General features: G+C 40.1%; 1 protein-coding gene across 1 annotated transcript; it reads right to left on the bottom strand.

Moving 5' to 3' along the window:
• Window positions 1-151: 151 nt before the first annotated feature.
• Window positions 152-16,117, bottom strand: SMPD4 (sphingomyelin phosphodiesterase 4). The gene is made up of 19 exons (XM_042829078.1): window positions 16,100-16,117; window positions 15,959-16,045; window positions 15,162-15,304; window positions 14,957-15,032; window positions 14,029-14,137; window positions 13,631-13,683; window positions 13,070-13,221; window positions 12,266-12,398; window positions 11,746-11,817; window positions 8,289-8,378; window positions 5,407-5,552; window positions 4,855-4,945; window positions 4,191-4,291; window positions 3,750-3,913; window positions 2,929-3,134; window positions 2,209-2,442; window positions 1,329-1,460; window positions 1,038-1,166; window positions 152-532 (listed from the first exon to the last, which is right to left on the bottom strand). Exons 1-19 carry the CDS (start codon window positions 16,115-16,117, stop codon window positions 206-208), a joined length of 2,463 nt encoding a protein of 820 aa, XP_042685012.1. The 3' UTR covers window positions 152-205.
• Between the last annotated feature and the right edge of the window lie 40 nt (window positions 16,118-16,157).

The raw sequence follows: 16,157 nt of genomic DNA, 5'->3' as shown, positions 1-16,157 counted from the left end.
GTTCTTCCCACCCTGAAAAAAAGTCACATTCACTCAAACACGTAAGAAGACTTTTATAAAAATAAAATTTACATTAAAAACTCAATTGAATTTGATATTAAAAATATTTTAAGGTATCTGATAATTCAAACATTTTACTCATTGGCTATCCTAGGGTAATTATCCTTTGAACATTTATTTTTACAAGTATAGTGACAGGAGAAACTCAGTGTTCATGTGGTTTCCGTCCTTCAAAGAAGAAAGTCATTATTACAGCATAAAGAAAATAGCTGAAGAGGATAATGAACGTGCAGCCCACTGGCCCAATATAAAACCAGGATGCAATGAAGTACAGCATTAGCAAGGAAATAAGGGTCCTGTAGCTAGCCAGAAACCTCAGGCTGATTCTTGGTCCCCAGTTCCGGTTTGTTCTGTCCTTCAGCACAGGACTGTACCTGATTTTGTGTACGAAGTGAGGGTTTGTAAGATGGTAGCAACAAAATCTGCCAATAAAATCTTCCCTGGAGCAAAGCACTTCCATCTGCTCAGCAAACTGAGGTAAGAAAATTGAAACGTTAGTATTCTACTGCAACTAATGGTATAAAGTAAGCATCACTTTATTTTACAATTTTCTTCATTTGTAGCATGAATATACAGGGGGGAAGTGTTACAGGAAATTCTAAGAATGCATCAAATACACTAAAAGCAATTCTTCTATTTAACTCTGGACTTCCCTTGAGTCTATAATGCCTATAGGAAGGAAAAGACTTGCTTTATCCTGATTTAGGAATATTAATTCTTAATTATATTCTCCTTGCTCAAACATAAAGATGCATTTAAAATATTCTGAGTGCTTTGTGTAAGGAAAGCAAAATGAGAGTTAAACTAGCAGGCTTAATGCTATTAGGAAATATTTATGCACACATCCATTATTAGCATATACCACTGCACACCCGCAATGAAGGGGAGAGTGCAAGAACAAAGCATTAAGCATCAAGCATTCTATGTGCAGATGTGATGAAGAACAGGGTTTGCAGGGAGTGCAGTGCTGTACTTACCCTTTCGTTGAGTGCTGAGGATAAACGATACAGGAGGCGGACAAGAGTGGCATTCTCATAACTGCGTATGGGCTGAAGCTCAGTGTCCCCTTGATACTGCACATCAAACCTACGTAAGCCATTTATCATCTAGAAATGAAAACATAAAGCCTGTAGAGTGTAGCTCCCACTGAAATGCCTTTATACTGGCAGCTTTCTTACTCCCAGAAAAATTACATTTTTTGGGATGTAGGACAACTTGTTTTCTCAAGAACAAGCTAGGGCAGCAGTATGGAATGATTCTCTTCTCACCTGGTACCGACCAAGGGGTGTAAGAATGAGGCCATCCTCACTTTCAATGCAGTCTGGAAGCTGTTTTTTTCCATTCTCATCTTGAGCCGTCCCACACTTCATCATCATCTGGGTCAGCTGGGCTTCATTCAGCTATTGCAGAATGACACAGTGTTAAAGTAATTTTTAGAAGATGTATTTCATTTACCTCTCCTTTCACAAACTCCTTAGCAGTGGATGCCTTTGACAGCCAGCACAAGTACCAAGAAATCCCTAAAAGCACCTCTGTTAAAAATGAAAAGGAGGTGAAGTCTTGATTTCCATATTTATCAAATCCCAGAGAAGTGTTCTGTTTGATATCCCCTTTCTCCAGGAGAGCTCCAAAATAGCTGTCTTTTCCATCAATTCTATCATGAGTGTATGTAGAAAACAGAACTTAACCTGTTCTAAGTTTAAATAAAAAAAGAATATCTACTTCATCCTTTTATCTAGAGTTGCAGGTACATGTTTTATTTCTTGTAGTTCTTTACCTTTAGAAGATATGGGACTGGTTTTCAAGTCTAGGCTGTGCGCTGTCTCTTTGTAAACATGAGAGTACGTACGACTTAAGACTGAGGTTTCATATAAACTACAGAAGAGTCCAATAAAATGGTTACTTAAAGTGGACTTGATAATTAGAAATTCAGTTCTATTTATGTAGAAATGTATGTAGAGACTGTAATGAAATGTATTTTGAAGCATTTAGGTGAAGTCAAGCCCAAGTGATATTTACAGGTTTTCTGGCAGGGTCACTGGATGGCTTTGCGATCCAAAAAGTGTAAGAGAGCTAGAAGTGTATTTGAGGAATCCTGACTCTTGTTTGTACTGCCTCACTAGAATTTATTAAGGAGGTGTTGCATACCTTAAAGATTTGACATAGGTATTCCAGTGCCTTTTCTAAATATTCATCTGTTTTTTTGATGCTGTCTTGTCCAATTTCATCAAGGTCATTGCCAGTGTAGGAACCGTTCATCTCAGATGGTGTGAACTTAAACCATGAAAAGAAGGAATGGCTAGCTGTTGTCTCTGCTGAATGGTCTGATATGGATTTTGCTGTCTGCTGTGCCTGGCAGATCAGCTGAGCCAGTTTTAACACCTGAAACAAAGAAAATAATTAAACATGAGCTGTAAAGGTCCTTTAAGCATCAATATATGTGGATAAAACCATGCCTTCACACCTGACAGGGAGCAAGCCCAGCAAACTTGCTCACTTAGTTCATGTTAACTTGCAGTAGTTGCATTTCCAATGAACATACATTCACTGAGGTTGAAATATTTAAGACGTTTTCTTTTTTCCACCTGCTTTTCTTTTTTTCCTCTGCCTGCTAGAGTTATCAGACTGGCTGACGGATACTGCTCCATAGCTCCATACACTGAATCAGAAGTTCATAGCAAGCATTTGAAAAGAGAAACTGGCAAGCCCTTAAGTTAACTTATTTACCAAAGAGTAAGTAGATTTTTACAGCTGAGTAGAGTGAAGTTTTCCACTGCTAACTTCTGTAACATGGATGCTATGGATGCTCAGAATTAAGAGACCACTTGTCAAAATCAAAAGACACGTGACAAGATGCCTGTTGCTTACCAAGTTCCTGACTTCTGTGCCAAACATCTGTTTGTACTGGAAGTCCTGTCCTTCCAGGCTGTAAACATGACTCTTCACCTTAAATGAGGCATCTGTAATAGTTGGAGGCCACGATGACAAGAAGCTTCCACCAAGTGTGGGAGTCATAAAAAGTCGGTGTTGACGATGAGGAATAACAAGTTCTGGCTCCAGGAATAACTGTTCTCCTAAAGTTTGAGAGGAGTAGTGAAGATGGTTATATGATATTGCAGGTTTTGGCTGAACAAAGTCTAGCTGCAAGGCATCTTAAGGTTGCTGGGTTAGTTGTTGGGTTAGGGTGTTTTACATTTTCTTAAATCAGAGTGTATCTAAATGCCAACTGTACAGATAGCATTTTAAGTCTATAATTAGTTTTCATTGAAGGCACTGGAGAATCACAATACTTTAATACTTGTTAAATCTTGCCTCTCCTGAATTTCCTGTTTCCTAGTTATCCTTAAATGCAAATGTGATTACCTGCCTACTTCTTTTGTTAAGCATAAACACACTGAGTATAAGACTATCTAACCCTGAGCTTAAATAACCAAATACTAACTTTATGATAAACACCCAATGTTGCGTTCTTCGTTCTTCAAGGAAAATTTGTGGAATGAAATGTGATGGTGACTGTAGACATACTAAACCAGTATTACAAACTAACGTGAAGACATGCAGATATTTGAAGGGTAAAATGGCACATAAAATACAAAAGTGTATCTATTCAGTACTTCTGAGGTAGGTTGGTACCTATTGAGATGAAAGAGTGAGACGGGACAGCATGAGATGTCAAAATATCCATTTACCTTTCAAGATCATTTCAGCTAGGTTGGGCTGAGCGAAGACCTTCGCTACTCGGAACACCATCAGAGCATTTTTTGGGCTGACCAAATCTGTTCGAAGAGTTCTGTTCAAAAATCCTACAAACAGCTTAGTATACATAAGTAGATTTTCTTGAATGAAGGCAGCCCTGTAAGGAGTGAGTACAGAATTTGTGAGTACAGCTATTTAAGTAATTATTTAGGAATTCACTAAGGGAATGTTTTTGTACTATCTCTGAAAAGATGAGCTGTTTGCACTGAGACAAAAGAATACTCTCAGAACAAAAGGTATTGTAAGAAATAATTTCTGATCTTGTGCAGGAAGCTAATCTACATTAGGGAATACTTCTCTGAAATCCTGGTGGTGTACTCAAGATTGCATAAACTTGAGACTTGTTTCAGACTCTCAGCTGCTTTCCTACTTACCATTTCTCTGACACGCTGCGAGGCAAGAGCTCTGCAGTTTGAGGTGGCTTTTCAGGAGCATACCTCCATGGCTGTAAGTAACTTAACCACATCTCAAGAACCTAAGCAAAAACCACACATAAAAACCAGTAAAGTCTTAGTTGCACAGAAGCCATGGGCTCTGTAAAGTTTTTTGGCTGACGTTTTGCCTTCTATGAATTCCTCAAAAAATGCAATATAGCTGACTATAGCTTTATTAAGCAATACCTGTCTCTGTTACATCCTTAATTTTTCAACTCTTAATTAAATTACAACCTTGTAGAACATAGTATTTGCAGGATCTTGCTATCATAAATGTTGTATTACTTCTGTTTATGATATACTGTATTAGATACAATGAAGAAATTAATACCTGCAAGAATGTATCTGTTTTAAGAGTAACTACTCCTTCCAATCAGCCACCACTTTCACTGTCAGAATAAGCATCTGCTGCCACAAAACCTATTAGTCTTTTTTTAATACATCCATACTCTTTCCCTAACATTAAATGTATGTGATTATATAAAGAATTTCACTGCTTCAGGGAAAAAAAAACCAACAAAACAACACCCAAGAGAATGGTGCTAAGCAGCAGTAATTGAGCACTAGTTCTGTCGAGTGCATTCTCAGATAAGCAGGTACGTACCGCTCTGAAAGAGGCATCCAGTGGCCAGTGACCAAAGCAGTGCTGCAGAAAGATGTAAAGTTTCTGCTGGACAAACCGAGGAATCACAACCCTGTGAACGGATTCAGTAACAGCCTGAGTTCAAACACACAAACCAGCAGTAAGTCTTAAAACTAACAACCCAATCCACTTCCAGAAAAGCAAATACAGAAGAGACTGAGCCAATTTTTTTTTTTTTCCCTTAATTGAAGCTACCAGCCATTTAATTTCAACTCAAATTGATGTGTAAAACTCTCCATTAACCTCAGCTTAGGAATCCTGTTAGCATCTTCTTTTTTTTTTGACTGGTAGCAAAACAAGACTAGCTTAGCAGCAGGACATCTGCATTCTGAAGCTGACTTCCTATCTAACGAATATGAGAAATGTTATCCATAATCTTTCACATACATACTTCAGTACTTTGAGTAACGCACCTCTCAATTTAACTATCAAAACAACTCCAACAACTCATGAAAACAGAGATAGTAGAAAAACTATCTGTTCCAGAGACAGAATGCTCATGCACCTACTTACCTTTTAAACTCTTCCAGGGGGCTGGCTGTGTGGGAATGGGCCGAAGGGGAGAGAGGCTCTGGTTTCAGGCTGTTACTGAAAGCGTGCAGATGTTTCACGAGCAGTCTTACCACCAGCACGTGCTCTTCAGTGGGCTTAAACGATTCCTGGATTTAAAGGAAGGCAGGAAGAGAGTCAGCACTACCACTGTACACTAACACTCCAGGAGATAATTCAGAAAAATGGCATTTTCAGAATAGAAACTGAAACATAAATGCTCTCTTTCTTTTAAGCTTTTCACTGTAGTTTGGTGCCAGGTAACTTTAGACAGACTTGCTGCCCAGGACAAACTGCATCAGGCTTCTGCCATGATCAGTTCACTATGATTGTAAGAAAAAGCACCTGAGGTATTCTAAGGCAGTGAATTTCAAGGTAGCACTCTCTATGGGTGTGTATAACAATAGAATCTGTGTAGATTTCAGCCTATCTAAAATAAGAGTGTTCAGCCTTTCATTATGGTTTTAAGTTGGCTGCTGTGAATAGCACACCCCTTTTGTTACACTCCTGCCTGACTTTCCTTAGAGTTCTCCTTACTCTGCTGGTACTCATATGGCTTATAAGAAAGAATAATGCTAGAAAGTCATGCAAAGAATATGTACTGCTTCCAGTTCCTGCACGATCCTGTTACTTCTAGCACTGTTACAGGTAGAAGTAGCCAGGCAGGAATAGCACAAGGAGTGATGGTGAGGCACAGTGACTCTGCTAACAAATGAGCGAGTGTGTGATACGGCAGGGAGATGAATGTGGTGAGAAAGGAACTAGCTCTCCTAGGCCCAACACCAGAGCTGGGCTGCTGCACAGTCTGAAAACAAAGTGTTAACTCCTTTGCTACTGTAATCTGCTTTAGGAGTAGTGAGCTAACCTCAATCCGCTACTGAAGGTGAATTTTAAGATACCATTTGTATTCTAAGACTCACGGCTCTCGTATTTCTAGAAAGTCAAGCAGAGTGTACGTGAAACTAAAGTTGCAGCTGCAAGTATGATGGAAGATGCTGGAAAAATGTATTAGTAGCTGCAAGAGGCTTCGAGAATGCCATAATGAAGCCATGCTGAGGTAAGATTTCTGAATACAGCTCTAGGGGACTGTAGTGGAAATGCTAAGTCATGGCCTGAACCAGTGATTGAGCACCTAGGGAAGGCAGGGCAGCACAGCTCAGGTGCAAGCAATGTACCTGAGTGACCAGAAAGGGTGGAGCCAGGATGTGGCCTTCCTTTAAAGGTTGGCAGTGAAGGTGAAAGCATCTCTTGCTGGAGACCTCCTACCTACCTGAGGCTTTCCAAAGGTAAGCAGTTCTTTTCCTTCATTTCTGTATCCATGGCTGCTGCATTTGGGCTTGTTCTCTTGCTGTAGTCAAAGACTTTGCCACCTTGCTATTATCATCCCATTATAGCATTACAAGGACTAACTGTATTTCATACCAAAAGCCTCTGTTTCTTGACTACTACAGCTATGTATGTACATACATGCATATAATTATTATATGTGCGTGTCCTTTTTGTCTGTGATGCCTGAATTAAGACAGATGTTTACATTTCCTATCGCATCAAAAGTTTTTCTTAGGGTTAGGGACTACAAAGATGTCTCCAGGAAAAGAACCAAGGCTTGATAGGTCTGTTAATGTGGTACAGACAAATCTGTTCCAGTCAAGGAACCTTAGATAACCTGTTATCAGTTCTATGGAAAGTCTTGCTTGTGTTCTTGACAGCCCAGACTATGTAAGCATGTTATCTGGAGTCCTAAGGAGTTTAGATAGAGATGTCCAGAAGTAATCAGAAACATTTAATATCCTGCTATAGGCCAATAGGTGTTATTCTCTAGAAATTCTAGGCTCCACGTGAAAGTAGTTTTGGAACCTGCAGAAATACCATTTCAGTACATGACTTCAGGTCACAATAGTTTTTTCACTTAGGAGTTATTTTTCTCCTAGCCCAGATCAGCAAAACAATGAATGTTACTGTTTTAAGGGTTTCCTCATAACTTTTTCTCCCCCTCCCCCCCAAAGACTTCAGGTTAGGCTGCAGCAGCAGCCAAGCAATATTTCCTTTTTTCCTTTTTAAGCAGTATCCTGAGATTTCACAGTACTTTATACAAAAACAGCAAATTTAAAAGCAGGAAAATTTCATGTAGTGCCAAAGAGCCTTGCAATGTGATAAGAGCTTTATACTGCATACTTTTAGCCCTCCCCTTTCCCAAAATGAAAACCCAATGAATAAAGGACTGAAGTAAGGAAAGAGAAATCAGCAATCCGTTCCAACAGGAATGTTCTTGCATGCACATTTCCTGAACAATCTGCAAGTGTACCACTTGTGTCATTTTGCAGAGCAGGACAATCAAGTTCACACTGCCACTACAGATCAGTACTATCCCATGGCATTTCACTGGCTGAAAACAACAAAAACCTCCCAAACAAACCAGGCATGAACTACTTTCATTCTGAATTGCAGCCATGCCAATTCTGATCTACTCCTCCATTCAAGGTTTGCTTAAATTATTAGTTTCTGAGAGGCAGAAGTGTGTAATCAGTGAGGCCAGTTTGGATGTCAAAAGTTGTTAGCACAGCTGATAACAAATGTCCTCCTACAGTGCATTACAAGAATGCATTCTAAATACGTAGTTCCCAATTAGTCCTCATACACACTGAACTTTAACTGCTTTCTCCATGGCCTTTGCTAGTACCTCTCACTACCTGCATTTACTGGAAGTGTATTTTACCTCAGTAGTTTGTACTCAATCAGGTTATTAAACCATGCAGTGCCTTTTTCCACGAGCACCAGCACGCTTTGCAGATTGTAAGATGGAACAAGATTTTTTAAAAGGAAACAAAATGAAAAGATGGTAATACTTGGTATGCGTGGAGGGCCTGGTAGCTGGATTGGGCAGGACTACCGTGGTGTTTACTGGAGATACTGAGTCGGTAGTGGAGAACCTCCAGCTGAGACAACAGAAACAAAAAAGGAAGGGGTGAGGGGGAAAAAGGAGAGAAGGGAGCAAGAGAAAAAAAATAAAAGTGAGAATGAGCCCAAGGAAGAAGGGGGTGGGGAAAAATGAACATCACAAATACAGTCAGGAACAACATGTCACAATAACAACTGCAGCCACAGTATCCTTTCTGTTATTCAGTAGCGTGATTCCACAGCCTTTCATAGCCTTTATCAACTTGCAAATACAAGTAGGAGTGAAAGAATTGTGGCTGTGAGTTTGTGTTTTTGCTGTCCTTAGAGCAGGCAGTGGTGTGGGATAAGGAGCTTTTCCCAAATAAACCATGGAGCTACATCAGGTCCATAAGAACAACTGATCCAAACTCCCCATTTCAGAAGCTGAATACAGCAGCAAGGCTTTGTAGTGTTTTTTCCCCCCAGTAGTTAGTAAATGTTTATTTTTATGCATGCTTTTTTATGCTAGTTGGAAACCTTTATTGTTTTTTCCTGCAGTGCTAGAGAAGCAGGGTTTGTGTACCAGGAAGAAACTCAAATAAATATTTTCTTCTTTCTCCCAAGGAGAAAGGAGGAGAAAAGGTTGGCTTTTCATGATGAGTGTTAGGGTGATCAATATGCTCCCAGTTCAGACAAATCCTCAGTCACCTTCTTTCTACTTAAAGCCCACCTGAGAGGCTTGCAGGTTGTGAATTTCCTCAGAAGAGGACATTGCTTTTACTGTTTGGGAAACATCAAGTGCACACAAAAGCAAGCAAGAGACCTAATGTACGGTGTTATGAGCTCATGCAAATGGCCTTAACACTAAAATCCCTGCAAGCCTCTTCCACTCCCCTTCTTGGATGAATTTTTTTGACAATGTGATGGTGAACAGGATACTGTGGCAAACAGTGACACACATGTATGAAATTAATGAATTAATGAACGAACATAAAGCAATGTACACAACACATCCCAACAACTACTGTCAGGCATCTAAACTAACTCTCCAGATCACACCTCTGCTGTCTCTGATCAGTCCTTACTCGATCTTCTCTAGTGCCAGATTGGTATCTTTTGGTTTTATGTTCTTCTTGGAGTGGTAGAATTGTTACTGCATGTTCCTCAACATCTTGAGCACATCATCTGCTGCAGCATCAGTAGCAAAAGCCTGTCACCTAACGGGTGTTCTGCATGCACTGCTGGGGCCTGTGGCACCTGGCACTGCAAGGTCAGGAATTGTTACATAAAGCATCAACAACTTTTTAGTAAGAGTTCACTGTGATTACAGAAGAAGGGAATAATAGGAAAAGAAATGCTGCATGCTTGGGCTCTGGAACATATGAGGAGAAAATGAATGGAGAATGTAAAAGAACAGGGAAACAGTTGAATTAATGGAGAGAGCAGTGAAACTCAGCATAATGAGCAGTGACAACTCAGATTTGAACCAGATCCAGGATGAATTCAAAACAGTAAAGTAGGAAAGTACCTTCTCATTCTTTACTACTCATTCCCATTCCCTCTCTTCTACTTGCAATGACATGAGAGTAATAAGTTTTAAGAAAAATCTGTTATTCCTTGAAGCACTTCACAGTAAAAAAGGGGGTATCTGGGACTTGATTTGGCCCATCAGTGTAAACAAGTCTGTCTGCTGGACAAAGAAAGAGCAAGCTCTGTGGAACCTCACACCACACTCCAGTACAAATATTTAACCATTTCAAGTCACCAGTGGTGAAACAGGTCTCAGGATACAAGGACCCAGTCACTAATTGCTCCTCCCAAACACACAGAAGGATAAATGGCATCAAGTGAATCTGCACAGCTAGTAGTCATTTTATAAATAATGTTTAGAGTGATCTTGGATTTCCAATCAAACTCTTTTACTCTTAGGTTAAAACAAAACTTGCATTTCAGTGTATTCTGCTTCCTCATTTGAGGAACTGTTAAGCAGACTATTCTCCCAAAATCAACCTACAAAGCTTAGTTTAAGCAACACTGACTTTGAACAGTCCTGTCCCCAACTCAAATGGAACCTCTCCTCGGTCCTGCAAGAGTGGTCCTTCATCCATTTCTGGATATCATAAGAAATTCCTGTTCCCCTTTCAGGCATTAAAAAAGACTTCTTTTGCACATCCATGATTGCTTCTCATAAAGGACAGTAGTATTATCAGGCAGCAGTGGCCTCAAATTGCAACCTAATGCATCTCACAGAGGAGCACAAAGTGATTTTTCAACAGTTTTAAGCTTCTCCTAGGACTCATCTATCACCAATTACTGTCTAAATTGTTGCTCTCTAATTAAGAGAGCATCTGAAATACAGAGGGTGAACAGAGGAGAGAAGTTTAGCAATCACTTCTGGCTTAAGCACAGCACTTGATGCACAAAGACTTGACAGACATACAGACAAGCAAAGCACTGGTGCACAGCCATGCTGCTGGGGTTCTCAAGTATGAAAGCTTCAGCATTAATAGGAGCTTGGAGTTTGACTGCAGTGTTAAGATTAAAGAGAACCCAGCAGCTCTTCCCCAGCAAAACATACATGCTCGTTACTTTACAGCCTGGTGAAGGAGTAAAATTTCTATTAATCAGCTCTCATTGCTCTTTCAAACAAGAATGAATCCTGAAGAGTTTTTGTATTTTTCTCCCCTCCTACAGAAGTCCCACTAAACTCAGAAACAGTTCTAAAGATCAACATATTCTCCTTAAAGTTCCTTTTGCATTTATAGTGCCTTTGATCTTAGCCTCCCTGTTACATACTCAGTTTTTACACACAACAGTTTTAGTGGACAGGCCCCCACAAACTGCTTAAAGCAGCACACATTACATGGCCAAGAACTCTGTAGCCACACAGTGCTTTTGACTCCATTTTATGCTGAAAAAAATCTATTTTGGAATACAAACAGTTACACACTTAAAACTCAAGGACACTTCAGTAATCTTTCCCTTTTGAATTTGGCTTTATCCTGTAAGGTGGATACACAAATTTCTGATTTCTCAGGTTAACAGTAATTCTGAATTGCTGTTATGCTTGAAATCAATTCCAGGTTATTTTAGCAGTTATTTCACCCCAGTGCAATTTAACCTGGCTTTACAGTGGTGTCTTTCTAGTCATTGAGTACTTTGGTTCTTGATATTGTTGTGACCATCCCACAAATTCCTCTTTAAAAAAAAACAAACCCCCACTACCTCTTCAATGAAGCCAAATCTGGGTGACACACTTGGAACCTTTTCCATAACTGGAGAGTAGCAGTTCTGACACACTCATGTAGACAGTCATTAGATTTTGTTTCCTTCACAACAGTATACCAAAAAAATTCTCTACAGAAGATTTACACCAAGATAAATCAAACATCAGATGATGTACGTGAACGAAATACAATCTATTACCTTGACATGAGGGGACTGCATTTTCTGATACATTTCCAGGGAATAATGATGAAGCCACATTTCAACAAAGATCTGCAAAACAAATATTTTTTCAGTGAGGGGAACAAATAATCCAGCACTTGTCAGCCACAAACTAGATCATGAAGACCATGGTAGGTCATTCGGAAACTAAGCTGTACTTGAAAATAGGCATGCAGATTTTCAGAGATGTTTCAAGTTATCATCTACTAATCAAGATAAGTGACTGTTGGTGTACAGTTGGCACCTGCTAAATAAACATTAGTAATTGAATTCAGCAATGTGTTAAGAACTTGTTTCAGAACAACTGTTAAATCCAGATTCTCCTTTCCCTTCCCTGATGGTGAAGAAAAGCAAGTTTTCTGCCTTTAACCTTCGCTTAAGGCACAGAGTTGATGTAACATCTAAAAGAATTATATAGAGAGAATCAGAATCTGGAAAAAAATTCCTCAGCAGCAGGCAATGTGTCGTTTCCTTCCCCCTCTCTCTACATCCAACCTACCTGAAGTAGTGTTTCTGATCTCCATATCTCCTGGGAAGCTGGGTCAGCATTCACAGAAGGCTGATGGGCAATGTGCCGTTTCAGCAAGCTGGTGTGATGCATGCCATAGGAAGTGAAAGGCACGGTTGGAGTCCTTTAAAGATGAACAGAAGTGCTGAAATCATTAAGCCTCAGTACAGAGAAATATATCACTGCTTTTGATCACTGGTTTCTTAACTGAAAATCAGCCTCTAAGAAAGAAAACTGCATAGTTGATAGCACATCTTAAACATTCTGAATGATGCTATAATTACAAGTCACTTTGATTTAAATTAAAAGAAAATCCAACACCACATTATTATTCACACTGCACTGAGCCAGCTTGACACAGCCCTTGTTATATTCAGTAATGCTGTCTTTAAAAACAAAAATAACATTCTCCTATTGTTGTGTTTTTTCCCTTCTCTGTTCATGTTTATGAAATGCATTCAAAATGCAATTATAAAGGGTATTACTGCTCTATGTTTTCTACATTAACATAAAATGCTAATATTGACAGCACTCAAAATGCAGTGATCTCATTATACAGGTTTGGCTGCACGTACTTAACCTTTTCTGTTCCAAGTATAGCTAATTTTCAGACTTTCACTTTTACCATAAAGATTTCATTTAAATGAATATGTATTTTATTTCTGTAATTATGTAACAAGCACGTAGAGGTGATAAAGAGTGGAGGTGTTCTCTTCCTGTTGGAGATCTATTTCCAACAAGCCATGTTCTTTAAGCAGCACTCTCACAGTCTGCCTGTGGCACTGCAGCCATTACCTGGGAGTAGGAGAAGGGATGGCTCCCCCGGGGTTTGAAGAAGGTGGAGGAAGGACACTTCCTTCTGTGGGTAGGAAACACTTGAGGTACGTGTCCACCAAGATGAAATAAGCGCTGTTGGAAGGGCTGATATGCTGGGTGATGGGTGAGTTCTGAAACAGGCAAACAGCAAGTAGAATAACGAGTTGTCTGGGAACTGCTGCAGTGACTGTAATCAGCATGAGGAGAGCACAGTGCGCTGCAGTGCAGCTAACAACAGAAAGAGGGACCAAAGAACCAGACAGCACAGTATACCACCATGATTCTGACTGTACAAAAGGTGTTACTGGTAGAAAACTCATTTGGAATCCATTGCCTGCTTCACACTCACAAATCATTGGACAGACTGCTTACTGGTACCCTCCAGATGAGTATTCCATCTGTCAATCATTTCCTTAAAGAACTGAAGCAATAAGAATTTCTAGGAGTATACATAAAACTGTCCATTTAGTTGGACAGCCCTTCAGAAGGCTCTTAAAGCACTGTCACAAAGGACTCACACTATTTAAAATTGTGACTTACCTTCTGTGTAATCAAACTAATTGCAAAATAAAACATGTAATATTCAAATGGGTCTGGAATAACAGAGTCAAGGAACAAATAATAGAAAAAACAACAGGTACAGCTGTTAGATATCTGGGGATGATGACTGGACATTATATTTCCATTTTGTCATGGGCAAGTTAATTTGCTAGAGAGCTTAACAGCAAATTCAGCTTTGCCTTCTTGCTTTCCAACTGACTGAACATAACCAGTAAGTTAGAGGAATGTAAACACATCTTGCTACAAATAGAGAAAGCTTGTCTCAGACTGAAACCCTTACAGTTGCAGCTAGATGGCTTCCAACAAATGCAATAGCAACAAATTTAACAAACCTTTTGGCTTATTCTGACTCTCACATCTAACTGCTGAAAGGATACTTAGAGCCAAATTCAAATCTAAACCACCAGATGAGGTGAACTGGACTTTGTTGTGGTATAAGGAGCATTCTGGTAGAACCTGCTCTTGTATTGATGCTTTCACAGGACCCTGAAAGAGAGAGCAATGGAATATCAGTTGGGATAGTCAGCAACTTGCAGCGAATGTTTTCAGACTCTCAAACTCTGCAGCATTCTGGGAACACCTCAAAATTCAGCTCAGTGAGGTTTCACTGCATGGCAGTAATTACTTGTGCAAACACACACTCTTTAGGTAACTGCCAACTTCACAGAAAAGGAGTATTTCAATGCGAGGAAAAAAAGCATTCGCTAAGACTTCTTCCAGTTGAGTGGGAGCAGCAGCATACTGGTGTCTATCTGATAGCTTTGTTAGGGTAACTGAGCTGTGGAGTAACAATTACTACATAATTAATGATTTCTTTACTTAAAAACTACGGAAATATTGAGATCAATAGGATCTAGGTAATATGCAGTAAGAATAGAAGAAATATAGTGAAACAACTTGGCAGATAATCATTTTTGTATAGCTGTGAAATGTTATACTTCATATCCAAACAGCAGCTGACCTTCAGACACATGGGGTCAAAGCACTGCCACTTCCATGCTCCCTGATGAGCATGGAAAACTATTTTCCATTCTGGGACTACTGGTAACCACAATAAAGTGCACCACTTTCTCTGGTGACACAGAAATCACAATGCAGTGTTGTTGGTCTAGCAGAACAAACATCTAACTGCTGACAGCCACCATCTCCTACAGTGCTTATGGCTGGGAATTCTCCTCTGCAACCGTTTAATGAGAAACATATGCTATAACATGACCTAGGTTGAACCTTATGTATGAAGTGTGTGCAATGTTCCAATAGCTGCAACATCTACTTTCTCTTCTTACAAATGTTTCAATTACTCACTGGAAGATAAGAGACTGGGAAATCGTATCTGTACTCTTCTGCTTGGAGCTTGTAAACAAGCTTCATCATTGGACCACTGCAAATGAGTATTGAAAAGAAAATAGATGGTAAGCTTTCTCTTTTGTCTCACCTCTGTGATTATATGTTGGCACTGTTGTAGAAAAGTTATACACTGGTTATTCCCAGTACTTTTTGCTGTACTTACCTGGGATCCAGAAAATCCAAAGCTGCAGAATACTCAGTAGGATTTGTTCTTCCTTGCAAACAGCGAAGGTTCCAGCCCACAATGATGCCATCCAGGCTACCAAAAATGCTCTCCACCAACCACGGGAAAATGCCATGTAGTTCCTTCCAGGAGAACAGACACCAAGAGCTAGAGCATTTATGATTTCTTACTCAAGGAATCTTTATTGCAGGCTTCAGAATACACAAAGATATTTTCTGCCAGCTATTAACAACACAGGATTAGTTATTACTGCTTCCAGATTACTACTGGTTATTGATCATTCAGCTTCCACCCAAAATAATTTATCTGTCTTCTGTTCCAACTGGAGTTGCCACAACACCAATCAGCAGCACGCCACTGTAAAACGTAGATGAGCTTGAAAGGCATAAATGAAGCACAGTCAACTGAACCAGCCCTTTGTTCAACACTTGGGAAATGCCCACTGTTTCACCTGAGATTCCCTGAAGGCAAAACTCTTCTACAGTAAGGGTAGTGAGGCAATGGAACACTTTATCTAGTGGTGTGGTTGAAGCCCATCTCTGGAGACTTTCACAGCAAGGCTGGTTAAGGCCCTGGGCAACCCAATCTGTGGTGTGGTACCCTCGTTCATTGCAGGGGAGTTGGACTGATGGCCCTCAGAGGTTCCTTCCGACTCTGAGGTTGAACTAACGATTCTAACTCTTGGAAAGAGTAATAGGAACAAAGACAACCATAACCCAGAGAGCTCCAGGGGCTGTGCTGGGCAGTACGCTGCTGGGAAGGCCGCAGCCACTCACCTTGGCAGGAAACTCCTCTATCACCGTTTCCAGATCGTGGCACCTCTGAGCAAACGGTTTGTTGACGCAATCCGCCTTCAGCGTGGCCTGTTATAAGTTACGCGAGAATCAGATCCCAGTGCCAAGAAGAGCAACACCTACCACGGCACCAAACCCCATTACGCTGCTCCCCACGAAGCAGCGCGGCTCAGCGCCGATA

The sequence above is a fragment of the Centrocercus urophasianus genome, unplaced genomic scaffold, assembly GCF_019232065.1.
Source record: "Centrocercus urophasianus isolate 14NV4802_14NV808 unplaced genomic scaffold, USGS_Curo_1.0 seq_30, whole genome shotgun sequence".
NCBI classification, from domain to species: domain Eukaryota; kingdom Metazoa; phylum Chordata; class Aves; order Galliformes; family Phasianidae; genus Centrocercus; species Centrocercus urophasianus.
This window is presented reverse-complemented; position numbering and strand designations above follow the sequence as displayed.

What these genes read in the sequence shown, in the direction of transcription:
- SMPD4 (XM_042829078.1), bottom strand. An exon ending in AGGCCCTCCACGCATACCAA is followed by an intron (nt 5,553 to 8,288) that starts GTATTACCATCT and finishes CTTTAAATCCAG; the next exon opens with GAATCGTTTAAGCCCACTGA. An exon ending in AGCTGAAATGATCTTGAAAG is followed by an intron (nt 3,135 to 3,749) that starts GTAAATGGATAT and finishes CTCAAACTTTAG; the next exon opens with GAGAACAGTTATTCCTGGAG.